We start from the raw sequence: 27806 nt of genomic DNA on the forward strand, positions 1-27806 counted from the left end.
TAATGACATACTGTAAATAAAGTCGGACACGTTGCTGAAACACATATCATATTTAATTGTTGTGGTTGTGCGCCGTGTATCCCTTGTTTGTAAGGAGCACTTTAAGATGAAATTATGAGGGAGTCCAAACAATGTGTATTCGTATATCACGTCTTGAAGAAAGCATTATTTAGGTGACATAATCAGACACATCAGCTTTATTTTTTTCTTTGTGGGTGAAGAAACGAATAACTGAATCGGTTTGCTGAAAAGATTCATTGAAACGATCTGTTCAGCGAACCGATTCACTAAATGCACCGTAAGAGCGCCTCTAGCGGCGGCTCATGGAAGTGTTTATTAAACTCTTTGACTGGACTTCGTCAAAAGCGGTCAAGTACTGCTACTCAAAGCGGTGGCAAAAACCATGGAATACGTTACAACTTAGAAATACAACGCCTTTGGGGGATCTTTTGAAGATATATCCTTGCAATGTGTCCCTCCAGAAGAAAAGCGGTGAATCTAAAGGAACTGTGCTGAATGCAGCTCATTCATGGAGTAAAGTGAGTCGTTTGGGGATCATGAGTACAGGTTAGTTTCCTGGATGAATAAACATCAGCTACTTCTGTTGAACAAGCCTCCAGGCAGGGAAGTCAGAAACCTAGGGATGTTGCGATATCTAACGGTTTCATTAAAATATTGCAACTTTCTTGAAGTAGCAGCCCATTCTCTGTTAGAGGCTAATATTGTGCTAACTGCTTAAACACGTTCCTGGATGAAGAAGGTAAGGATTTATTTTGGCATGTTTCCCCTGAAATTCTATTTTCAGCCTTATCCAGTTTTTTCCCCCCCAGGCACTATATATATACATACATATATATATTCCATAAATGTATGTAAAACACACACACACATATATATATATATATATATGGAAACCCCACGGAATACTTTGATTTGACTTTTTGTTTTAACCTTTCTTATTTCCTTTCCGGTTTTTACACACAAATAACCATTTTGGTTAGAGTTGACTTTTTCCTTTGTTCTCTTGAATCGATCCTGGACTGAAGCAGGAGCTCCGGGAGAAGAATGAGGAGGAGGAGGAGGGCGCCTCCAGGATTAGTCTTGGATTGGGAAGACCACATTTCCTCAAGAGAGCATCGACAAACCAAAGTTGTTTTTTCTCTCCCGAATTCAGTGAATTCAGCACAGTTGTTTTCTTCTTTTATCATTAATTGTGACATCTATTAAAGGAGAGGTCTGAAATCAAAATCTTGCACTATTAGGATCTTCAATGATAACTGTAAGTTAGTTACTTTAAAACTAACCGGATCTGCTTCAAACCATGTAAACATCTTTGTGATCTTTATTTTACTTATATTTTTTAATGGAAGTAAAGGGAACAATAATTGTAGTAACTGCATTTTGTAGGAAATAAGGGGGTTTACTACACACTGATTCTTGAGAAATTAGCATATATCCCATGCCTGCTATCAGTTCTGAGCATAGCACTATTTCCATAATTTAGTAATTCATATAGATTACAAGAGAAAATCTAAAAATGTTTATGTATATAAAAAAAGCAGCTGTGTCCCTGTTTGATATCTGAGACTTTAATATGTTTATAAGAACATTTATAAATCAGGCAACATCAAAACCATCCTTCACCTGTAATTTCATCAGCTCAACAATATTACATTGGCTGAGTCTCTTCTCAGCAAGAAAATACAGGAAAAGCAGTAATTTTGTGAAATATTTTTACTATTTAAATGAACTGTTTTCTATTTGAATATGTTTTAAAATCTAATTTATTCCTGTGATTTTAAAGCTGAATTTTTAGCATCATCACATGATCCTTCAGAAATCTGATTCTGATTTGCTGCTCAAAAAGCATTTATTATCAAATATATGCAGGCTTGGTGAGCAGAAGACACTTCTTTAAAAACCATGAAAAACCTTTGACTGGAAGTGTATGTCAACTCAATTATTCCAATTAAACCGTAACAGAATAGTTTGGGATATAATACCAATGCCTACAACATTTGATACCTGTGTTGTTTGTAAAACATGCTTATTTCATCAACATTGTAGCTGTCATATACGGTTCAATAAATGGAGCTGGCACTTAATTAGAATTTCCTGTTATCCATTCATTCTTAAAGTTGAATGCTCTTCAAAATCAAAACATTGGTGAATGCCTCTAAAAATGTTAAACTCATTTATCTAACATAATTTCTTGGTACATGAACTCTTATTTCCGCATACCTGTAGCCTATTTTGTCTCAATAATCAGTGCTTTTTGTAAGGGCTATAAAAGGAAAAGTCTGACCTTAGATTCTGGATATTAGAAGCCACTGCTTAGAATATGCTATTAAGCATTATTGTGAATGATGACAAAATCTTGACCTGATAGTAACTCGTACTAGAGCTTCATTTACAGAAACTCATCCAATTCTAATAGCAGAGAATCAAATAAATCAAAAGTTTCTATGTGTAGATACCGATGTATGTTTCAGAGCTGCATTTCTGTCTTGAGCTCAAGTCGTGACCCATCGTGTTCAGCTGTGTGTATGTGGTATGCTAGTCTATTCATACTCCCTCTCTTTCTTCTCTGTGTGAGTTTATGTAGGAATGAAGAAACCACCAGTTGCCCCCAAACCCAAGCTGGTTCAGTCGCAGAAACCATCACCTCCCCCCATTGCCCCCAAACCAGAGATCCTGCTGCCTTCACCTTCACCCACTGTGCACAAGAGAGGAAAACCTGCTGTTGCCCCCAAACCATGCTTGCCCAAAGCCCCTCAGAAACCTCTCCAGCCCAGACAAGATCCCTGCAAACCCCAACTTCCCCCTGTCTCCAAAAATGGGGGTCCTGCTCTATTATCCTCACACCTGTCACATTACATTATACCACCCAGTACTCAAGGTCATCAACTAGGTAACAGCAAATCAGAGGACTCTAAGGAAGTATGTGGAACAGCAGAGGTAGGGGTTTTCAAAGAGGGGGACAGCCCAAAAGAACAGTTGTTTTACAATGACACATTGGAACATGTTTTCCGATCTGAACGGGAGCAAATGCATGCTCCCACGGACTCATGCCATACTTCCACAGAGGCACAGGAAGAACCAAACTCTGCCACACTAGAAAAGGACCAGTCAGGTACACAAAAACAAACTTCTGTGCAGATCCCAAGACACAGTCCTACGGAACCTCTACAGGAATGGTCTGCAGAGCAGAAACACACCGGAAACTCCATTTTTAGCTCTTGCACCAATGACAATGATGGTGTTCCTGCACCACCCAGCAAGCCACTGCCTGTACCCCATCCACGACGCCCTCGGAGGGCACTTCGTAGGCAGAATGTTGTGGAAATTGCACCTTCGGACACTCAAGCAGATGCACCTACAGAGACTCCTGAACGCGTTCAGACAGACACATTACTAGAAAATCCCAAAAATACTTTGAAAAGCTGTCACGCCTACATGGACACACCTCTAAATTTATGTTCCCCTAAAGAGAACATGGAAAACACGGACACTGACTCCTCAACCAACACTGATTCTTTGCACAAAGTAGACTCTTTTCACAGTGCACATGCTGAAGACTTGCCTCCTGATCTAGACTCCACCCATTATTCAGTTCCGACAAATGGTGTAACTTTAGCTTCCATGAACACAGCTGCAGAGGAGGGGTCGCAACCTCCAGCTCCGCCACCTCGACAGAAATCCCTCCCACAAATGGTTGAATCCTCATGCAAGGTCTCAGCATCAGTGGACAACTTGCTTTTGCATTGCCACTCAGATCTTCAAGAGGTTAAGTGTAAAGATGAGGAGGTGCAAAGCGATGATGATGATGGCACATATGGAGATTTTGCTCGATACCCAATAACTCAGAGTCTTCCTAAACAGATTAAGCTCAGCTGTGGATCACAAGTGGCAGCTATAACCAAGCCGTCTCTGGACGGGGAGGAAAAGTCACCGAAAGTCATGCCTAAAAAGCCCCAACGAAACAGTCTTCCTGCATCCGTCGTGTTGCGTAAGCAAAACACGCCTCCGCTAACGCAAACCCCCCCTCCGCTTCCTAACTCCAGTCCTCCCGTATTCAGAGAACTTCCGGCACCTCCTCAGGAGAAACCTTCATGGCGAGTGGCTCTTCCTAACATCCCTCTCTTCGGTAGAAACCAGCCGACTCGCAGTAACAGCCAGCCACAGGCTGGAGGTGTGGGACCTATTTTCGTTAAACAGAGGGCGAAGTCGTTTTCCTCTGCAGATCTTCAGCGAGTGGAAACCGGATCCGAATCTTCTGAGCCGTTGGTGCGCTCCGATCAAACACGCCGTAGCTTGCGGAAACTTCTAGAGCTACGGGTGTATGCACGGTTGCTTCCGAGGTTGCTTCGCAGTGGACAGTCCTTGGATTGCACTCGTACTGATGCAGAATACGAGGAGCATAAAACCACACCCACTAATCAGGTCGCACCTGGCGATGATGAAGAAGCTCAAGGTGACAGTGAGGCTGACTGTGGGGTGGAATACGAGAACATCCCATTATACAAGGAGATTCCAGAGTACATGAACCTGCCCTGGGTTTATTCCAGCCAGGATGTGGACACAGGCGTGTATGAAGTTCAGGAACCATGTGATGTGAACAGGTCAGTTTGTACAAATCAAATCAAATCAAATCACTTTTATTGTCACATCACCACAGCACGTGTGCCTTCGTGAGTGAAATTCTTGAGAGCGTGCTCCAGACACTGCAAAAACAATTTACATATAGACAATTAACATATAAACAATTTACATATAGACATTACCATACATACGTACAGACTTATACAGATGACAATGTGTAATATACACATACATATACTCAGTACACACAGTGTACTATTAGACAGACATACAGTTACCGATACACATTATACACAGTATGTAGTACACATTCTACGTTATATACACACAGTAATATGCGAAGATGCAGCAGATTATATATAAACCGGATGTGCAAATGTCATGGATGTGCATTGGATGGTATCCGGTGCTGGCAAAAAGATTGTTGTATTTGTGCAGTAGTGTACTGGTAGTCCAGTTTGAACTGTATGGGATTAAAGTGCAGTGCGTATACTGTAAAGTGGGATTATGCTGTAGGTATATTAGTTTTGACTGTTCATTAGCCTGATAGCCTGAGGAAAAAAGCTATCCCTCAGTCGGCTAGTGCGGGATCGGATGCTGCGGAGACGTCTTCCTGAGGGCAGCAGAGAGAGCAGTCTGTGGGACGGGTGGCTGGAGTCACTGATGATCCTCCGGGCTTTCTTTATACACCGCCTGGTGTAGATGTCCTGGAGGGAGGGAAGCTCATATACATATGCACATATGTGTATTTATACAGAAGTGCCATTATTCATATCACCATCCTGAACTACAGTTGTCTTGTTTAATTGTTTTGATTTAAGGGATGCACTTAATGAAAAAATACTTTAGGATTGTTACAGTTTATCACTTTTCAATCTGATTGATTGAGGTTACAGATATGGTTACAGCTTTGTGCCAAGTCAACCCTGATGCCTAAATTAGAAATATATATCACATATCCTTTGAACAATTTAGGGGAAAATTGGGTATTACAGTATATTTCATTGAAAATACATTGACGAATTCTAGTGTTTGGGAAAATAACTTCTAATAGTAATGCATTACAATATAGCGTTACTCCATAACAACTAATTGCATTACTTACTTTTTTATAGAAAGTAATGTGTTACACCAAAGGTTATATTTTTGGGAACTGTAAAGGCCCTATTACACCAAAAGTGAAATTAATAAGGCTCAGGCTGAAGGAAGTGCCCCTGACACCTCTCAACACAGGGACAGAAGAGCTGCCAATAAATAAATTTGAAAACAAAGTAAATTGCGTTATTTATTTGAAAAAGGTTGTTAGATATTTTGTTGTAAATTTAAAAGGAATTTGTTACTTAAAGGGGTGGTTGACTGTTTTTTTCTAGGCTTGATTGTGTTTATGGGGTCCAATCTAACGTGTGTTAATGCTTCATTTGTTAAAAAATGCATTATTTTTCAAATAATTTACCTTTATTTCACACCACTATGTCCCTTCTCTGATAAATGCTCTGATCATTTCCTGCTTTTATGAAGCCCCTCCCTCAGAAATACACGATGGGCTCCGATTGGTTAGCTGGCCCAGTGTGTTGTGATTGGCTAAACCGCCTCTAGTGCGCGTCTAAACGTCCCGCCCCTCAGCTCAGCGGCATGTGCTCCGGTTGTATTGTAAACAATGACGTCGTCTATATTGCTTATCAATTTGAGCCTGATTGAGACGCAGAGGATATTAGTGAAGAGGATCGCGCAGAACCTGTGCAACTACGGCTTTTAATAGTAGGCCTATGTTTTTTGCTTGTTGTTGTCTCATACTTTTAGATACTCTGTTTATTATTTCACTGCTTATATTCCAGTTAGAGTTAGATTTTAATATACGCTTTTATCATGATTAAAGCTTTAATACAGTATGGCAACCGCATGCGCGTTTAACGCTTGTCATAGCTATTTGAAAATAAGTGTATAAATGGAAAATTCTGAAACTTGTGAATCCATTAGAATTGTTAAAAGACAGAATCGCAATTCATACATTGTATGAATAGATTTTTACGTGCACCCTAGTTTTCTTCCTCTTCTCTAAAGCAGCGTTGCATGTTCATGGGGGCGGGGTTTATCTAGGTTTATGATGTCACTAACCCGGAATAATTTTGTTGTAGTGCCTTACCAGCCGTTCGCTGTAGTCGATGCTATGCTAATACTGTAAAAGACAATTTCTCCCTTTGCATTGAACTTTGAGCTTCGTAACTTTGCAGATGTTATTTATGCTCACACAGCTACATTACACACTAACAAAAGTTAAAAAGGTGAAATCGTATTATATAACCTCTTTAGTTACTTGAAAAATTAATCTGATAACATAACTTGCGTTACTTGTAATGAGTTACCCCAAACACTGGTACTAACTTGCAGGTACTATTTTAGCTTAACAGGCTAATAGAATAGCACAGTGCTAGATTAGCAGGGTGTTTAACATTGAGAATCCATTAAAATATTCTACAATGGTTTGCTATGGTTATGTGTAATTACTTATAACTTGCTTATAAGCTATATAATAAAAATGACTAGGCATAATAACCAACATATTTTGGTGGTTATGAACAAGGGATCACTGTTTGGATGGTTGCATGGTGCAGTTTGTCAGGGTTCTGTCACTTCGGTCTAGTTTATTCATGGTTTTGTGACGGAGCCCTGACACTCCCTTCTTGTCTTGTTTTCTGGTGAGCGCGTGGCTTCGAGTGTGCTCGAGCTGCGCGCTCTCTTGTCTGCGTGCTCTGTTTCATGTTGGGGCGTGGTGTTCGGATCCCGGCACTCCTGTCTTGTTCAGACACTGTTCTGGTTTCGTGTCGGGGTTCGGACACTCACGCTCCAGGTTTGTTCTTGCTGGGGAGCGTGCGATTTCGAGTTTGCTCGGGTCGTGCGCTCCTCTGTCCTCTGTCTGTGTGTGTGTGTGTGTTTTGTTCGGCACGCGGTTCGGTTTCGGCCGCGTGCTTTTTCTTGTTTTGTTTTGATCTGTGCTTTCATGTTTGTCATGTTTTGTGAACATGCAGCTTATGAGTCCTCGTTAGCTGCGTGTTCGTGTCCTGTCTTGCACATGGCTAGTGATTTGTTTTGCTGGCCATGTGCTTGTGTTTTTGTTTTGGGTGAGCACATGGCTTGTCTTGTTTGGTTCTATGTGCCATGTGCTCATGTCAATTGTCTTGACCCCACCCACCTTGTTTCCTAATTATTGGTTAAATTTCCCCACCTGTGTTTACCTCATTACCCTCCTCATTGGCTCCCTTTATAATCTCCTTGTGTTTGCAGTCCCGTGCTGGTTCGTCGTCGACCCTACCCTCATGAAGTCCTGTCCTGCCTTGCCTTGTCTTGCCCTGCCCTGCCTTGCCAGTGTGTTTTCCCCTACGGGGTAGTTTTTGTTTGTTTGTTTATTTTATTTTATAATTAATAAAGCCCGATTTTCCTCCTGCATTTGAGTCCTCGCTCTATCCCTGCACCCAACCCTGACACAGTTAGCCTCTGCCAGTAGATGCCATAACTACACTACTGCACTGGCAAAAAGGCTTCATAGATAGACAAGCTATATTTTAGGATTTCTAATCAGGCAGTCAGTAGAATACCCCAAAAAAACATTCACAGACAGGTCCAAGTCATGTCTGTAAATGATAATATACAGTCACATCTTTCCTGATTGAATGCCTGCGCAACATTAACCTGGTCTCAACAAGAGCAATAACTATAAAGATAACAATAACAATATTAACGTCCACACCAATGGACAATGTTTTTTTTTGTTTGTTTTTTTTATCAGCGTGTGTTGCAGTTATGTCATCTGCTGCTTTAAATGCTTGAGCGCTTTAAAGCCAGGTGGATTCTGATTGGCTGTGAATGTTTTTATCATTCATCAGCTGGAAAAACGTGATTGCTGCAAGTGATTCCAACAGTATTGTTCCTCTGTGTTGTCATGGAATTATGACAGTAGTCACAAAACTATAGAATCCGGATCACATTTTTATATATTTTGCTATATATTTTAATGTGTCCACTATATTGGTTTGATCTGTGTGATCATGGAAGTGTGCGTGAGGGTTACAGTCCACTCTTTTAGTCCAGGTTGGGCCGCTTTCCTGTGGGTTATTTTCAGTGGCCAGAGCAGGAAATGTCTTCAGAGAAGAGAGCTGAGCCACTGGAAAATAACCTTTCCCTCTCTCTGTTTCTCCCACACTCTTTCTCTCACACTCTCATCCTCAGAATTTTCAACTGAGATCTTCTGGCTCACAGTCATGCTTTGTCATTACAGCATTTCCAGCAAAGTAGCAAAATCATGTCATATCAGTAAACCGTGAATCGTCTCATTCTGATTGCAAAATATCCCAACTGCTGACTGTATTACTGACATCATTCGAAAACATCATTTTTTTTATCATAGAAAGTCATACGTAAGCACGGTTTATTTTTGTCTACTAAACTAATTTCAAGCCTGTAGCTCAAAAAGAATCATAAATTTGGAAACATGTGATGTGTGTTTACTGTGATGACTCTGGACTTTATAAACCCATTCTTGACCTCCATCACACATCGGCTTGTCAGTGAGGGGGTCTCCGTGACGGTGAAAACTTACAGCATTTTGCTGATTTCGCAGTTGTTTTCCAGATGCACAGGACGTTGAATCTAGTTTGTGGTCGTGTGTTTAGAGTTGTCAGCAAGTTGTTACCAACAAATATGTTACAGTCATGTGGGCTGCAGCCCTTGATCCCAGTAATAATACATGATCATGTTTAATCTCTCAGTAACACAGTGCAGAATACACTTTGTTTAATACTGTTTCACAATGCAAATCTGTTTCTTTCTTTCCTGACTCACTTGTTTGAACTGCAAAAATCTTTGAAATCTTGTGTTTAGATTTTAAAAACTTTTTATTTATAAATGTGTACTATATATAGTTCTCTGAAATTAATTTTTGCATACTGTTTCAGATGCACAGTATGCTGTAGGAAGCATGCTAGTGTTGCATTCTGAAAACATAACCACTTTCTCTTTCTCTTAAATTGATTTGGCCACTGGACTCTGTTAGTTAATGGGAGTCATGCTGAAGCACTTAGAGTGAAACATGTGCATCTATGTACCTACTTAACCATATTTTGGGGACAAATTTGTACCCAGAAGTGAGCTAAACCTGACAAAATCTCCTAAAACCTGCTTTTGGGTTAGCAATGAGTGGGTTAGAGTTATGTGATGTTACTTATAACTAGCTATACAGTACAGTATTGTTCAAAAAGGCCATTAGTATTCACCAACAAACCAAGAAAAAAAATGGTTTTAAGCTTTTCTATCTTTTGTTGTAGTGTGTCAGTAGGAAATATCAGTTTACATTTCCAAACATTCCTTTTGCCATTAATTGTAATAATGCAGTGAGATTTTTGTATGGACATGGAGTTTGACAACAGCCAGAGCTCCACACAGAGATCTGATCTCACCATCTTCCAGTCCGTCTGAAACAAAAAGAAATGAGACAGACTGAATCTAGAAGAAATTTGGCAATGTCTCTAAGACGCTTCAAGAATCCTACCTGCAAAGCAACAGTACTGTTAAAAGTTTTGGGCACTTGTAGTAAAAATACTGTAAAGTGAGGATCCTTTCAAAAATAATGCAATACATAGATTTTATTTATCAATTAACGTCTATTAACTAAATCAAATCAACATTAAATGTGACCACCCTTTGCGTTTAAAGGTGACTTATCATGAAAATCTGAGTTTTTCTGTGCTATAATCGTGAGGTCGTGTTTATTTTTATCGTGCGAAAATTTCAGACTCAGTGTGCAATGACCTTAAGGCTTCCGAATGCATTGCGATTCGCTGTGAAATCGACTGTAAGCTTAGATTTTAACAGCAGATGGCACACTAATCTAGGTTTTATCTGCACACTCAAATGCTCGTGAGGAAGAGTGCTGTAGAGCGCTTGTGCGTTCGGCTGAGTCATGTAAATACACCTCGGCTCAGAATGCTTTTATGACGCGAGATTAATGTAAACACAGCCCACTGTGAACACCCTTGTAATTCACTTCAACCTTTTCCAATTTTATGAATGATTGTTTTAGGTTCCAGTGTGTGTAAGGATTTGGAAACAAGAAGAGTACGACTGTTACAGCAGATGACATGACTAAAGCACGCCGTGTCATCTGCTGTTCACAACTAAGCTCAGAATCGACTCGAGAAAGAATGCTGAATCATTTCTCGATTCGCGATGCATCGATTTATTTTCCCAGCCCTACAGAACACTATTTAGAGCACCAGTCTCAGAGGAGACGAGAATTGTGGACGGCAGTGGATTTGTTTAAGTGCAATAAGACATGAAAGAGAACTTAGTTTAGTCCTCACATGCTAAGTGACAGCCGCTTTCTGTGCTTGTGTTTCGGAAAACCGTATATCAGAAGTTTAAACGGATATGGCTTTAAAACTCGTGATTTCAGCGCGATAGACATAATCAAAACCAAACAGATGTTTTTTTAAGAGTATCTGAGGTAACAGCTGTAAAGGCACAGCCCTCTTATGGAAAAGGAGCAGCAGCTAATTTGCATTTAAAGAGACATGCATGAAAACAGTGCATTTCTGCTTCCACTCAAAATAGGCATTTTCTAAATGATATAATAAATGATCTGTGGGGTATTTTGGGGACACCGGTGTGTCACACCTGAGGGCATAATATGTCTCCTTTAAAACAGCTTTTGTCCTAGGTACACTTACATTGTTTTTCAGGTAGGTTTGTTGGCATGTTTCTTCAAGTGTCTTGGAGACATTACACAACAGCAAAATATAGAAATAACTCTTAAAATCTTTTTTTTAAATACTAATGGCCTAAGACTTTTGCACAGTACTGTATATAAAAACAACAGAAGTCTATGCAGTGTCCCCATTGTATGATTTTGCACACTGTACAAATTTCGCAAATCCTTAAAGATTCCTCTGATCCTAGACCAAAATCTGTAGTCTTTGAATAGTAGTTTGACATGTTTACTGACAGCTGATTAATGACCAATAATCTTTGATCAAATTCTGCCAGTGTCAGAAGTTTTGAGGCACAGTCCTGCAGTATGGCTTCTCTTATGATGACCATCAAATCAAAATCCATTACGAGCACAAAACTTAATGATGCAATTAGTGTGACAACAGCAAATCACTACTTGCACCACTTGCTTCCATTTTTTTTTTCCAATGCAAGTCATTACCAAAATTAACATTTAGAGATTGTTTTTGTTTGCTAGCCACCATTATAGTTCTGCATGTGAATGCGCCTCACCATCACTGAACAAGTCACAGAGTAATGATGTCCATTTTTAACGAGTCACATTAATGACAACTGAGATCCCACAGTGCGACTTGGCTTATAGCTGGGAATATGTTTGTACAGTCTGACATGCAACAATCATAAAGGACTCTTATCTGTGCACCCAGCTTAAGAGAGTGTGTTTGTGTACTATTTATAGTTTTGGAACCATTGTTTTTAAAATTGAGGATCCTGAATATCTACAAAATAATTTTTTGTAGGTTTCAAATGAGCTCAAATAAAAAAAATTCATATAAAAAGTATTCAATTATTTATTTATTCATTCATTTATGGTGTAGATTTTGAGTTAGTTTGTTATAATTATAATTATTGTCATTTTTGAGCCATCACTGAGGTAAAAATCTATAATTTATTTGGTGATATTCAGATTCGGGACATTCCAGCTTCTGAATTTGAGTGCCCTTAATAGATAGATAGCTCATATTGTAAATAACATTCACACTAATTGCCCAGGCACGACAGAAACTCCAAACTCCTGTCTGGGTATCTCTGTGTGTGAGAGAGGTTGTGCACTTGAGAGCTTGTGTATGGATGTGTGTGTGTGTGTGTGCATGTGTCTCTTTGCAGAGTGAGTTTATATAAGCTGTAAACAAGAGCAGCTCTGTCCTGCTGCAGGAGAAAGAATGAGAGCGAGGGGAACCAGAAAGAGGGGAGAAAGTGTGTGAATGCATGAGTGTGCGTGAGAGTTTGCTTGTGCTATTTGGTGCTGGATGCTAAAGGAACCGTTCACCCAAAAATTCAAATGGCTTTTCTCACCCCAAATTTCACTCCAGACATGTATAACATCATTTCTTATGTGGAGCAAAAAAGCAGAAATTTAGGAGATTGTTCATGCTGCTCTTTTCCATACAATGAAAGCAAATAAATAAATAGGGTAAAGTTTAAAATTTTGATGTATTTAACATATTTTTGCATCATTTTAATGTATTATTTTTGCACATATTTGTGAGCCAATTACCATCTATCAGTGAAAAACACGTTTGATTGCTTTTACTTTGGACTGAATGAGTGTACTTTCTGTTGGATGACAGATGTTCTGTGAGTGGTGATCTGTCAGAGGATGGATTGAGCTCTAATGAGGAAGATGGCGACAGTTCTGACTCCAGCAAAGAAGACATGAGCCATTCAAAAGACAAAGAGGTACTACACCTTTACACAGACACACAAGACCACATCACTGTTGGTCATTTTTGACATGCCGTTAAAGGAATGTTCCTGGTTCTGCACAAGTTAAGCTATAGTGACAACATCTGTGATTGTTTCTTCCGATACCACAGGAAATAATTTCAACTCCTCTCTTAGAGTTAATGCAAACAAAAAAATTAAATCCACCTACAATGGAAGTTTATGAGGCAGGACACTGCACTGGGATAAACATTGAAATACACAGTATAGCCACAGGACTTGAATATTACGCGGCAGATTATTGTGACAAAATTGCATACTGGCCTCAGCAAAGTTGACAAACTTTATTGAATAACGATTTTTTAAGTTTGTGTAATTTTAGCATGGATCAACATGGTTGTAAAGTTAAAAAAAATTACAATCAAATATACAGTGGTATGACGCATACTGTTGATTAAATCTTAACAATCGTTTTACAACATCCATCTTCAAAACAACTGCTGATTTAACAGGCCATGTGGGCGAGGAAAAATGTAAACCACAAATATCTATTAAAGGTGGGGTAAGTGATTTCTGGTACCCAATGTTGACATTTGAAATCACCAAAACAAACACGTCCCTACCCCAAAGGGGTCTTGCCCCTATTTTGATAGATCTGCCCCACACATACTTGCGGCAACGATTAGTTCTGTGAAACAAAGCATGTTTACCCACCTATTGAGAAGAAACAAAGCAACCTCTGTGCCCGATCGCAGGCCTTCCCACTCCTTGAGTTCTCTCCAGCGCAGGAAAGCTGACCCGATATTTACACGGGTCCTACTTCTTGCCTTAGGATAACACCGTGTCTACACCGGACGCAAGCCGCACAATAGAACTCATTATAATCAGTAATGCTGTCTACACTGGATGGGACATGACAAATCACCGACAGTAAACTGCTGCCGCGACAGATTTGTGACATATTGACACAAATTTCAAATGATTTTCAACCTTGTCACGTCCAGTGTAGACAGCATAGATGTTGCATCCGGTGTAGACATGGTGAAAGCCTTCTTTTGTTCTGCAGACATTTTCCTCTTATTTTTTTTTATCCGCCAAATCTCTATCTTTCTGTTGTCGCTCAGCTAATGTCCGTCATGTGCACTGGGCGCTCTCTCCTCGCATCATGAGTAGACACGCCCCTTACTGCTGATTGGCTACAAGTGTGTTTTGGTACTGGCCCGACTCGGTTTTCTAAAGCGTGTTTTAAAAAAATGCATGCCTCACCTTTAAATCCCTAAAATTAAGTCCCATCCTACATTATTTACTTCTGAATATTGTGTTTTCACAAATTACGAAATCATGAATTTCAAGTAACCGTTCATCAAAAAATGTAAATTCCAAACTCGGAACTAAAGACTTTCGTTCATTTTTAAAACACAAATGAAAATATTTTTAATGAAACCTGAGACATTTCTATCCCTCCATTGTAAGTCATGTTCACTAAAAATTGAAGTTTCAATAATCAAGCAATTTGCCGAAACTTTGGCGCAAAGATTTAATGTAGGCTATTATTCACATTGATTAACGCACATTCGTAGAGCACATCAATTAAGGTAACTGGAAGCTCCAGTGCAAACATGTTTTAGTTTCACCAAGAACCAATGAGGTTCATGTCGCACAAGTACAGTTGAGCTTCAGTTTACCATATTTGATGTGTGGATGTATGTGCGTTGATCAATGTTCATATGTCAATAAAGCCTAAATTAAATCTGTTTATCATATAAAGTGATTTGGATTAAACCGCTACATTCAAGTGGATTACTTTTACAATTTCTTTATGAACTTTTTGAAGCGTGAAAGGTTTGGTGGAATGGGCTTTCAAAGGAGGGATAGAAATCAATGTGAGAATTTAGAACTATCCCTTTAAATGCATTGAGAATGTTGTTATTCATCTTGTATTTAAGAGAAAAACTTTAGAAGAAGTAGGAACTCCAATCACTTGTGGATAAATCAGATTTGGGAAGGTGTGTCCAGCAGACTTTCTGTCTCGAGATAATCCAGAGAGACCCCCAGACACACCCCGATCTGAGAAACAGGGGGTGCTTTCAGTCAAACTTTGTCCTTGTATTTAGACAGACCGTGATCCAAATAAAGACGGCAGCCTCTCACCAGCCCATAACAACACACACACACACACACACACGCTTACATGGAGCAGTGCATTTGTTTTGCTATGAGGCTGTATGCTGTTGGTAATAATGGTTGGATGTAGCAACTGTGTAAGTTAATGGCACTTAAAATTATATAATAGATTCTAAATTGGTCTAATATTATAACAGCATTTTAATGTGTATGTCTTCAGGAGGTAGAGAGGGCGAAGAGAAACAAGGTGGTCCACATCGCAATGGAGATCATGAGCTCAGAGAAAGTGTATGTAGTCTTTTATTAATGCATATTCATATTTAATAGTTTTATATGAACACATTGACGGTGAAATATTTGTTGAGTTTATATTTTGGATGTGTGTTTGTGTCTTTGCAGATTTGTGGACGTTCTGAAGTTACTTCACATTGTAAGTCATCGGTTTTCACTGGATCCAGATTTAATCAAGAGTTATGTTTATAGTGGAAGTGTGGGTTCAGTCATTTGTTTGTTTTATTAATTTCATATGAATGTGTTCTGGAATAGTGTTTGATTTTCATGGTCACAGTAGGATCATAGAGGAAAATACACACACAGACACATGTTTCTCAGTTTTGTTTTGGATTTAATGAGCAGCTGTATGCTCTGTGTAAGTGTATTATCAGGACAAATGATTACAAGACTACATGCATTCAATACCATCCGATGGTGTTGAAATGTTCTGGGTTCAATACAAGTTCATCTGTCAACAGCGTTTGATGCATTATGTTGATTGCCACAAAATAATATTTAGAATCGTCTCTTATATTTTTAAGAAACAAAAAGGACAAATGAATGGAATACAATGGAAGTCTATAGGGCAAGGTATTTCTTATGTTATTTGAGGCTAAGTTGTCATTACTATAAATACATCGGTCAATAAACTTCAAGTCTGACAGTAGTTGTCAGAAATGTATTATTGAGCACAGATCGTTTGCATGCTAAAAGTAGACTGTTTCTGAAGCACAGAATGTTGTCAACACACTAAACCCTCTAAGCAGCAGTGTCATTATAGTATTATAATATTGAACTAACTTTTTTATTTTTATATTTTAAGTTTTAATTTTATCTTTAGTTTAGGTTTTAGTAATTTTGTTATGTGTATGTTTTATAACATATGTTGTATGCATGTTTTTAATTTCCGTTTACCTTTTTTTTATTATTTAAATGGTATAGTTTTAGCAAATTTTCTATTTAACTATTACTTGGTCCAAAATTTCTATAAGTTTAAATAAGTTTTTCATCTAATATTTATATTGTAGTTTAGCTTTATTTAAAATATCAAACAATTTGTATTAGTTTTTTTAGGGGCGGGCTCGGGAAACATCATCGAGCTGGGATTCGAACTCGGGATGCCTGTGCTGTATGCCACAAGGCTGCCGGTGCAGAAATTAGTTTTATTTTTAGTTAACAATAACAACGCTGCCAAGACATTGCCACTCTTCATTTATCTAATTTAAAGCACCATTTCTAAGAAAAATTTAAAACATTCCAGCCGACTTTAATAGCCACCTAGTTAGACAAGTAGTGGTGCATCCTAACTAGTGCTGTCAAACGATTAATCGCGATTAATCACATTCAAAATAAAGGTTTTATTTACATAATATATCTGTGTACGGTGTATATTTATAATGTGTGTGTGTATAAATACAAAAGTATATATTTTGAAAATATTTGCATGTATTTACATGTAAATATTTATATTCATATAATTTATATTATATATATATATATATATATATATATATATATATATATATATATATATATATATATATAAATATTTAATATATAAACAACATATTTTTCTTAAATATGTACATGCATGGGTGTGTATTTATATACATAATAAATACACACATTGCGCACACACACATACCATGTAAACAAAAACTTTTATTTTTGATGCGATTAATCGCTTGACAGCACTAATCCTAACCCATCCCTATTCAGAGAGATGTAAAGAAAATGAAAATAGACAGGAAAGAGACGGCAGAGGAAAGACGGGAGGAAGAGCTTGTCCAGAGAGACTGTGGTAGACGAATAAGAGATCAACGGCAGAGAGAGTTTCGGAAAGAAATTACACCCACCCTCCCTTTAGCCCACTTGTTTGACCGTGACCCCAAACAGCTGTCCTAAAGACATGTGTGTTTGTGAGAGAAAATGTTCTCTCTACTTCCTGTTAAAGCTGTAGATGGACTGGGCTGTCAGTTTATGCGCTTCAGTTTGTTTGTTTTTACCCTGATTGTGTTTGGAAATGTTTAGATGAGCGCTGTTAATTGTATCTTGAAAGATTTATCGCGAAAACTTCAGATTTGCATTGTTTGTGGTTTTATTTTAGTTTAAATGCTAGTAAATAAAGTCATGGTTTGAATTCACGGATGTTGACGCATGTTTTTTTGCTATTACTCCTCTTGTCTAGCTGTCTCTGTTTTGTTGGCAGTAGCTAACATCTCCATTTCTGTGTCAGGATTTCCGGGATGCGGTTGCCAAAGCGGCTCGTGCGAGCGGGAAGCTGCTGGTGGAGGAGAAAGTGTTGAATCAGATCTTATACTATCTGCCCCAACTCTACGAACTCAATAAAGACCTGCTGAAAGAGCTGGAGGAGCGAGTAGCTCACTGGTAACACACATAATCAATATGAAAGCTAAATGTGTAGTGAATGAATTTCATGTCAATTTTGTGTTTGAGTAGCATGTATGTTTTGTGGATAGCAGCAGAGAGGGTTCAAAAAAGCATGCAAAAGAATGAGAGTATTTTGAAGCTGGATGGCATTTATTGATCTTTTAAGAAGTCTAAATTCTAATAAAAATTCCTACATTTCTCAGTTTTGTTTCTGGGCATCTCTCTGACTACTGCAGGTCTGATCATCAGAGATTGGCTGATATCTTTGTTCAGAAAGGTCCGTATCTGAAGATGTACTCTACCTACATACGAGAGTTTGACCGTAATGTGGCTCTGCTGGATGAACAATGTCGCAAAAATCCTCCTTTTGCTAACGTTGTGCGTCAGTTTGAGGTTTGTGCATGTCCATCTTTATGGGAATAAATATCCTTATAATGATGTAAAAAATACACTCTTTCCATGATGAAAAGGGATTAATAAACAGAATAACAAGTTAATTAAATAAATACTCTGTTTGATTTCTATATGTATATGAAACCATGATATAAAAACATATGTTTGTGTGTGAGGCACCAGTGTTTCCCACAGACTTGCACTCTATGTGAAAATATATACAGTACAGCAGACGGTCATTTTGGAGTGGCAGAAATAGTGGTTTCCCTGGTAACAGCTGTAAAATAAAGCATTGCTGTGCTCATGAATGCTATTTTATCAGACCATACAGGAAAGATGGAGTAAAAATTATATCGAAACTTTTCGGAAAACAGTCGGTTCCATTCAAAAATTAATTCATATAAAACACATGCACCGCGTTTTGATTTTGTAATGTGCAGTGCTCATGTTTATTCAACGAAGTTAAAGTCTTTTGGAAAATCGATTTATGGCGGTCAGTGTTGATATTGTATGGGAAACACTGGACACTGTTTCAGTAGTTGTTGTTTAATTGTTTGTATTTGTTTAACTTTATTATTAATGTTATTATCATTAATAAAACAAATTATGGTAAGAAAGCCGAAAATAAGCTTTCTCCAATCACATTGTATTTAGTAGATAAAATAAAAATATTTCTAATGTATCTGTAATCTAAGCTGTATAACATACTACATAACACACAGTGCATAATATACTATTACACTGATTAATCAATGCTGAGTGCTCTTTTGTTAACGGGGATATGTGTACTTTAGAACAGAGAAACCTGTTTGAAAACAGTCATTTACTGCATTTCCATTTCCATTATTGCAATTGGAATTTATTAAAATTTTTAAATCAACATTTATAAAATATCGCAAACATTTTGCACAAATCTGTAATGGAAACCAGGCCAGTATTTTACCATTTGGCAATGCTTCACATTTAAGATTTAGCTTTTTTATTTTTAGATGAGCCCTCGCTGTGCTAGTCTTGCTTTGAAGCATTACCTGCTGAAACCGGTGCAGCGGATACCTCAATACCAGCTCCTGCTCACAGGTACACACCATCAGATGAGTACACATGGCAATCAACAGTAGAACAAGTGGATATCAGGAAGCCAAATACACCAGATACATCATTTGTTTTAGCTAGTGGACTTTTTGAGTTTTGGCTAGATTTGGCTGAGGAGGAACCGTTTGATTAAATTAAAGTGAATTTGATTTTCAAAGGTTTTCTTGCATTGGACAAACTTATGCTTAAACTTAAAGTAATTCAAGTAATTTAATGAATACAATAAATGTGTAACCAATTTTGAATCTTCCAATTAATATTCATGTCTCTTTCAGATTATTTGAAGAACCTTCCTGAGGATTCATCCGACTATAAGGACACACAAAGTAAGATCACACCATTTTCCCTAGAAATGATACACACTAGAGTAGGGACTCATACTATGCAGCTAAGGTGCCACTTTTAGTAAATGAGCAAGACCCAGTAAATAAATAAAATAAAATCACATTAACCAACAATTACAGCTAGGGCCATTGTCTTAGACTAGCCTCATCCTCGTTCATCAAAATCATAAATGCTGCTGACAGACATTCTTAATTTTCATAGATGCTTCCAAAATATCTGTAAATGTTTTTTTAATTCACCCTTTCTATTTTCTAAATGCATGTTATTGATCTTATTGACATTGGCATTTCACTCAGACGTCTGTCATAATAAGGAAGAAAAGATCAGACACTAAATAAAATTTTTTTTAATCAAATTTACAATAATTTATCTGTAATTAAAAAAAATCTGTGAAGCTTTTGACTATTTTTTGTACGAAAAAAGTGATGTTTATTGAACTTCTGTTTGTTTGGTTTCCCCAGCTGCTCTCAGTGTGGTGAAAGAAGTGGCGAACCACGCGAACGACATCATGAAGCAAGGGGTAACTCAACAAACACAGCCAAACCACCATTAAGACCATAAATATGAATGACTTTGACTTATAACACGCATCTCATTTTTCTAGGATAACTTTCAGAAGCTGATGCAGGTTCAGTACAGTCTGAACGGTCACCATGAAATCGTCCAGCCTGGCAGGGTAAGACACTTAATTACCACTAATTAATCGTGTCCGAGCAGTGCCTGAGGTCTCTGCGCTGCTAACCTAACATGCTCTTGTTGCATATGCAGGTTTTCTTAAAGGAGGGCACTCTGATGAAACTCTCCAGGAAAGTTATGCAGCCCAGAATGTTCTTCCTGGTAAGAAACTTGATCTAAATGCTGATCAAATGTTTATTATAGTGCTGTCAAACAATTAATCGTGATTAATCACATCCAAAATAAAAGTTTTTGTTTACATAATATATGTGTGTATACACATGCGTGTATATATTTAAGAAAAATGTTATGTTTATATATTAAATATTTGTGTAATATAAATATATACATGGAAATATTTTCAAAATATATACTGTATGTGTGTGTATTTAAATATACACAGTACACACACATATATTATGTAAACAAAAACTTTCATTTTGGATGCGATTAATCGTTTGACAGCACTAGTTTATTATAAAATGGACAGTGTTATTTTAGTATATTTTATATTCTTTTATACTTTTTCTTTTTTGCTTTTATTTTACATTTTCTCTTTGTGTTTGTCATTTTAATTATTACTTTGCTTTAAATATTGATATTTAGGTTACATGTATTTTTCATTCAGTTTAGTTTATATTTATTTCAAGTTAGTGCAACAACTTTAACTTAAGTTATTATTTGCCAAAGCAACATTTCTAATTTTCATCATTCATTTAGATTAAGTTTTTCATCTTTGTCCCTATCTTATGATCTCTGTTTATTTGTTTTTATATGCTTTATAAATAATTGCACAGTCTATGGAGTGGACCTGATTTACATTTCACCACTGGTTATATAGTATCTATAATTTTGCATCATGATATTTGTTTTTCAGCTTTTTTCCAGTTTTTAGTTGTTAGTTTTAGTCAATGATAATAACCCGGAAAATTGATATTTCCGACTCTGAAATCTAATCATATTCAAGGTAGTGAAACTAAAAAAAAAACAGAACTGTGACCAAAAAACAGTATTATTATGTGCATTAACGTGGTCATTTACAATACAGGAAATTGCTACATATGACAGGAAAATGTGGATGGTGTAACGCTATTTTTGGACATCCAGTAAATTGTCTTTCTCGTAACAGTTTAATGATATTCTGCTGTACACAACACCCGTTCAGTCTGGCCAGTATAAAGTCAACAGCATGCTCTCTCTGGCTGGCATGAAGGTAAGATATCCACCATCATAATACTCCCTTACACACACACACACACACACACAAGAAATGTAACGTGTGTGTGTCCCACGTCTTCGATAGGTGAGCAAACCAAGTCAGGAGGCCTATCAGAATGAGTTAAACATTGAGAGTGTGGAACGCTCCTTCATACTGTCTGCCAAGTAAGAAATACCCACACACACACATCATGTAATGATTTATTTGTGGGGTCTGCATAAAAGAGATATCAGCAGTGGACAGAATAATTATACACCATAATGATCCTTTGATCACTTGTGCCAAAACAATTTTTTGTACTTATGTTTAATTAAATTGAAATCACAGACTTAAATGATGTTTGCAGTTCAGCCACAGAAAGAGACGAATGGCTGGAAGCCATCGCTAAAGCAATAGATGACTACACTAGAAAGAAGATATCTTTCTTTTCCAGTCGAAGCCAAGAGGTGGGTGCATTTAAGTGTGATTGATTTTAGGTGTATCTTTCTGTTTTCATCAAATTTATAGGGTCTTCATTGACATGCGTGTGCACTGCTAAAACGTTTCCTTAAGATGCAAAATGACATAAAATACAATAATACTGATTTATGATTTAATGCTTTAAGAGCTGTGCAAAAAGTGTAAAATATGCACCAATAAATGTATATATACCTACATACATACAGTCCCCTCCGTAAGTATTGGAACAGTAAAGACAAAATTGCTCTGTTGGCTGTGGAGTCAAGACATTTGCAAATATGATTAAAAGATGAATATGAGACAAAACATGTTCATGTTGATTAACATGTTGACATACTATAAAAAAATAAAAAATAAATAGCAGATCTTCCAAATGAAAAAGCAACAGATTGCAGGACGATATTTTAGACACTTTTTGATGGAGCTCCTAAAGATGCACTCAATATTTATTTAATGGTTTATTTTATTCCTATGTAGTTGGAGGGAATCTCTGATGATGGTCTACCGCTGGGCTCTAAAGCTCCTATCTGGATTCCAGATTTGAGAACGACCATGTGTATGATCTGCACGTGTGAGTTCACGCTCACCTGGAGACGCCATCACTGTCGTGCCTGCGGAAAGGTTAGAAATAAGTTCTAAGATTTGTTTCTTTTTCATTTTTTGGAATGAACAAATAGGCCTGATGTGCATTTGATGTGGCAACAGGTGGTGTGTCAGGCATGTTCGTCCAATAAATACTACCTGGAATACCTAAAGAATCAGCTGGCACGAGTGTGTGACCACTGTTATATCAAACTACAGCACAAGGGTATGAGATTTCTGCTGAGAAACCCACTTTTTCTACTCTTCTTTCATATTCTCTTACTCCCACTTCTTCGCTAGTAGTTTTTTGCTTGTTTTTAATGGTATTTGCTCATACTTAACATAAGCAACAGTGTTGCATTGTTAACTAAAACTAAAAGCTATCAATAGGAAAAATATAAGACGCAATCTTAGCAATTTGAAATTAGAAAGCACAACACTAGCTGTGGGGTTGCACAGGCAAACACTACATATTTTTTTCCCTAATATGTTGTTTTGCTTTCGTCTCATAGGTGACCAATCCAATGTGACCGTTTCCCCTAGTGGGCGGAGTTCAACATTTGCTTTTTCTAGAAAACAGAAGAAGATTCCTTCTGCCCTCAAAGAGGTGACTTGAAGTTGTACATTACCCATAATGCAACGGCATGCAGCATTTGTGTTATGTAATGTCACTGTAATGAAGGTTTCTGTTTCTACCACAACACTGACATCATATTAATACGTTACTATTTAAATGATATCTCGCTCACAGGTGTCTGCCAACACTGAGAATTCCTCCATGAGTGGATATCTGCAAAGATCCAAAGCCCATAAAAAACCGTGGAAGAGGCTGTGGTTCGTCATTAAGAACAAAGTCCTCTACACGTACGCCGCTAGTGAAGTATGCAACCTTTACTTATGTAATAAATTTGTATTTTGGAAGCTACTCATAATTTATCAATAGAAGCTTGACTGATGATTATCTAAGTAGCTACACTACAATACAAACTATTTAACACACAGCTAATTACATTGAAGCTACCTAAAAAAGACATAATTTTTGGCAGCATTACTATTGTTGGTCAAGGTACACTACTAACAAAAAGTAGTTAAGTTTTTTTTTTTTTTTTTTTTTTTTTTTTTTTTGGGGGGGGGGAGATTGCCTTTATTATGACAGGACAGTATTTAGACAGGAAGTGAAGTGGGAGAAAAAGAGGGGGATGGGATCAGGAAATGTCTGCGAGCCGGGATTCGAACTCGGGACGCCCAAAGCGCAACAGCCACGAGGCAATTGGGGCTGACAAAAAGTGTCTGTACTTCCTCTACAGACCACAAAACAGCCATTTTTTTGGTTGTTAAATAAAGGTTCACTCGTTCAAAACAGTTGCGTTTTTAAAAAAAAAAAAGTTGCGTTCGATCCTTCGCTGGCTGTGCTGATTTAAATCTAGCAGGTCTGTTGTGTCTCGTTTCGCAAGTTCAATGACGCAGGCAGTGACAATTCTCCCCGGCCAATCAGTGGTCAGCAGGATTTACACATCACATTTTGGTAAAGGTACAGTTGCTTAGCCGAAGTGGTACTAAAAAAAAAAAGTACTAAGTACTGGACACAGTGGAAAACAAAAGTGAGCTGTACCATGCAGTGGAAAAGCGCCAAAAGTAGCCAACTATTGAAATACTTTTTACTGATTTGCTACTAGCTACTATTACAACTATTTAAAGCAGGTATATGTTTCTAATTATACAACCATTATCAGATTATATCTTTCTTTTTTGTGTATTTTCGCCTCTTTTATGACAGGACAGATGAGAACTGACAGGAAGCAAAGTGGGAGAGAGATAGGGGGGCGGGATCAGGAAAGGTTCTCGAGTTTGGATTCGAACTCGGGACGCCTGTAGCGCAACGGCGCTGTACGTCGACACGCTGCCTACAAGGCTATCGGCGCCAACAGAATATATATAATTTTTGGAATGAAAGCAGCAGTATCTGTTTGGCACAAGACATATGAATGAACAGATTTATATAAATATACTTTAAGCGGTAAACACATTTAGTTAAATGTTGCCAATTGTCAGTATATCGCTATAAAAAAAAGACGTAAAAATCCACACAGGAACTTTAGTTCAGTCTCTATGAATGTTTTTTTTTAACCACTTCATTCATGAAATTAGTTTGAACAGTGATGTACTAAAATGAATCAAAATGTCCAACACTAAACTGTTTTATAAGAATTTTTACACTGAAATTTTAAGTAACAATGATTTTACAATAATTACTTAAAAAATGGTTTCACAATGTGACCAAAATCAACAATGTAGCGCTTTGTCATGCTACCGTGCAACTTGTTAGTAAAGATAACTGGTTACTGTAAAAGTTACATTAAATGATACATAAATAATAAAGATTTCAGCATCCAATTTGAACATATAAAGTCACACTTTTTAGTAAAACTAAAAGGATCCTAATCAATGTCCACAAAACTAGAATCCTCTCATGGTTAGCAAAACTATCTACGATACAAGAAACCAACATCGTAAACATTGCGATAAATGACTAAACATGTCACATTCCTTTCCTAAAGCATATACAAGCAGCATGGACAGTTTTGAGATGACCTTTGAATTATAGTTTTGTGCAAAGCTATAGGATTATTTGTTGGAAACATTTAGCTTATCAGAAAAACTGTTATGTAAACGGCTATTTTTGCAATACTGAAAACCATAATTACGTTAGTAGCATCACTGTTTTAGTCGATTGTTCCCCTACACTGCTTTTTGGCATTTTTTTGATTCATAGTATCATGAGAGTGTGCAGATGTGTATGACGTAATACAAGCTGTCATGCGATGATGATGCGTTGTTTTCAGGATGTTGCGGCATTGGAGAGTCAGCCGCTGCTGGGCTTCTTCCTCCGAGAGGAGAAGACAGGACCGGCTCAAAAAATGCAGTTTAAACTGTATCATAAAAACACACTCTACTACATCTTCAGAGCAGAGGACATCCCCACTGCTCAGAGGTACACGGGCACTTGTATGGAGTTGTATAGAGTTTGTTTTATGAGTCTAGTCTAAGATTCGTAATCTGTGCTTCTTTTTTCAGATGGATTGAAGCGTTTCAAGAGGCCATGATCCTTTGACTGGTCTGGATTGGACTAAATAGAATGAATAAATGTCGCTTGTTTGCGTCTCTGCACCGTGTACACAGGCAGTGAGTTTAAAGATGCATAAATCAAAACCCAGTTTTGAAGCAAAGGATGCTGGTAGATGTAGTTTATGCATTAATCTGTTTTAAGCACCCTAATGAAGGTAAATTGCTTCAGTCTGCCTCCATTGTGAGGCATTAATCCATCATTTGGTTCCTAATGTCATTTTTAGGAAACACTGCCTGTCTGTGCCAGTTCCTTTTGGTGCTTAACATTAACATGAATCCTGCCCACAAAGCATTCAGGGTCAAAAACGTCATGAGCTCTAGATACAGTTTCCATTAACTCCTGACCATTAGGTTTGCCTATGAATCATATTTAAGTATGAATTAATCCTGCCCACTTTTCTGAAACACTCCATTATGATGTAATGGGGAAGTTTGAATCTAATTGCAGTATAACTTGTTGCCTGAAGAGGGTTTAAAAAGAGTTGGTCAGGGGTGTGATTCATAGTCAAGTCTGAATGTGCATGAGCAAGTATGACAAAGGAATGTCTGATGCCAGGTCGCACCTTTGGCACGGTCATGCGGCGCAGTCCGTGCAGTCTGGCATGGTGCATTATGGGAGATTTTGGATTCAACTGTGAAAGCTGGGAAAAGAGGGCTTAAAAAATGACTGGGCCTTAATCGTGAAGCACAGAGCGACTTCATGTAAAAATTGTTCATAAAACCATTGTGTTGGACATTGATGGTGAAAGTTTGTTACAAATGATTGATGCATTGAACTTGACCATTTAGGCAAAAATGTAGTTTTTTTTTTTTTTTAAACTAAAATTTTACACTGTGGTTGTGACAGTTTACCCAAACCCGAACAGCGCATGCGTTACCGGCAATGATTTACGTAAAAATGATTTTATGAATGACCGACATATTGAATGTAACAAATCATGCATTTTTATGTTAAAAAATTACATGTTGATTTTACAAACAGTTCATGCATGGAATGTGAGCTTTTCCGTAATTTTTTTTTTTTACAAAGATTGATGCATTACATGAAACATTTCATGCAAGCATGTTCTTTTTATGAACAATTCATGCATTATATGCAGCAATTTGTGGTTTTATGAACAATTTATACATATTTATTCTGCTTGTATTCCCTGAAAAAAAGGCCCTTTTTATTTGGCTTTCAGCCTGTTACTGTTACAAAAATGTTTCAATAATCTTAAGCATTTTTTTGTACAAAGTAGGTGTTTTGACTTCTAAACCTTATACTGGACAGAACTGGAAGTGTACATATTTTGTAAATGGTAATATAATGCAGGTGTATTTAAAATAGTTCCGGATGTTTAATGGCCTCAATGAATTATGGGTTGTAAAGACACAGTGCCAGGCTGGCTAACTCAGCACTGTTTTAACTAACTATATTAGACATTATAGCACACCGGCTGTGAATACAGAGAAAAACTAGTGCTCTTATCAGGGAAAGATGTAACACACATTAAATACTCTAATGCACCTTGTTCAGGACCCCTCTCTTAACACTTTGACAATGAGTATGACCTGATTATATTCTCTACAGTTTTCACTAAGGTCCTTCGTCAGCTCCAGCCACAGAAAGCCACTGATCTTTCACTGTTTGAAGTGCAACAAGTCCAAGGAATGGATTTTATTTGTCTTACGGTAATATGTTCGATATTGATCACATTTGTGTGTTGAATGTTTGTTTACATTTTGTACGATTGTTTTGCATTTGGGGAAAAATTAGATACACCACTGTTGTTTTTTTTTCCTTCATGTGATCCACTTTTAAGAAAAATATAATTGCTATTCCTGATGCTTCTTGTCATATTGGCACTAGTTCACCGTTGCATCCCAAAGGAAGGTTTTTCATCCTGAAGTAATTTAATATCTTGAGGATTTCAAGGGAGTAGGCTATGCCCCAACATAAATGTAAAGTACAAATAATTTTTAATAATGTAATGTAATATGAAAACATGTATGTATGTCTGGTTAAATTTGGTTTCATAATGACTTGGGGTATGTTCCCCCATGGTTTTATTAAAGTAAAAGTGTAGTAACCATGTTT

At 37.5% G+C, this 27806-nt stretch overlaps 1 protein-coding gene across 2 annotated transcripts; it reads left to right on the forward strand.

Annotated features, from left to right (window-relative positions):
* Positions 1–335: 335 nt before the first annotated feature.
* Positions 336–27803, forward strand: fgd6 (FYVE, RhoGEF and PH domain containing 6). 2 transcript variants are annotated; one of them, XM_079398679.1, is made up of 22 exons: positions 336–567; positions 1047–1149; positions 2606–4622; positions 12954–13062; positions 15392–15459; positions 15571–15601; positions 17681–17832; positions 18072–18228; positions 19218–19305; positions 19596–19646; positions 20127–20185; positions 20270–20341; positions 20434–20502; positions 21470–21553; positions 21644–21723; positions 21906–22005; positions 22496–22639; positions 22724–22826; positions 23113–23207; positions 23352–23480; positions 25444–25592; positions 25676–27803. In XM_079398679.1, the coding sequence occupies exons 3-22, from the start codon at positions 2608–2610 to the stop codon at positions 25710–25712; spliced, it is 3792 nt and encodes a 1263-aa protein (XP_079254805.1). In that variant the 5' UTR covers positions 336–567; positions 1047–1149; positions 2606–2607; the 3' UTR covers positions 25713–27803. The 2 variants fall into 2 exon arrangements, with proteins under 2 accessions (XP_079254805.1, XP_079254806.1); XM_079398680.1 differs by lacking the exons at positions 336–567; positions 1047–1149 and having other exon boundaries at positions 1372–4622.
* The last annotated feature ends 3 nt before the right edge of the window (positions 27804–27806 follow it).

The sequence above is a fragment of the Barbus barbus genome (assembly GCF_936440315.1).
Source record: "Barbus barbus genome assembly, chromosome: 39".
NCBI lineage: Eukaryota > Metazoa > Chordata > Actinopteri > Cypriniformes > Cyprinidae > Barbus > Barbus barbus.

Bases quoted from the DNA above. Each gene is read 5' to 3' on its own strand.
- fgd6 (XM_079398679.1), top strand. From the start codon at position 2,608: ATGAAGAAACCACCAGTTGCCCCCAAACCCAAGCTGGTTCAGTCGCAG. The intron at 22,640-22,723 runs GTTAGAAATAAG...ATGTGGCAACAG, and splicing joins ACTGTCGTGCCTGCGGAAAG to GTGGTGTGTCAGGCATGTTC. The intron at 23,481-25,443 runs GTATGCAACCTT...CGTTGTTTTCAG, and splicing joins ACACGTACGCCGCTAGTGAA to GATGTTGCGGCATTGGAGAG.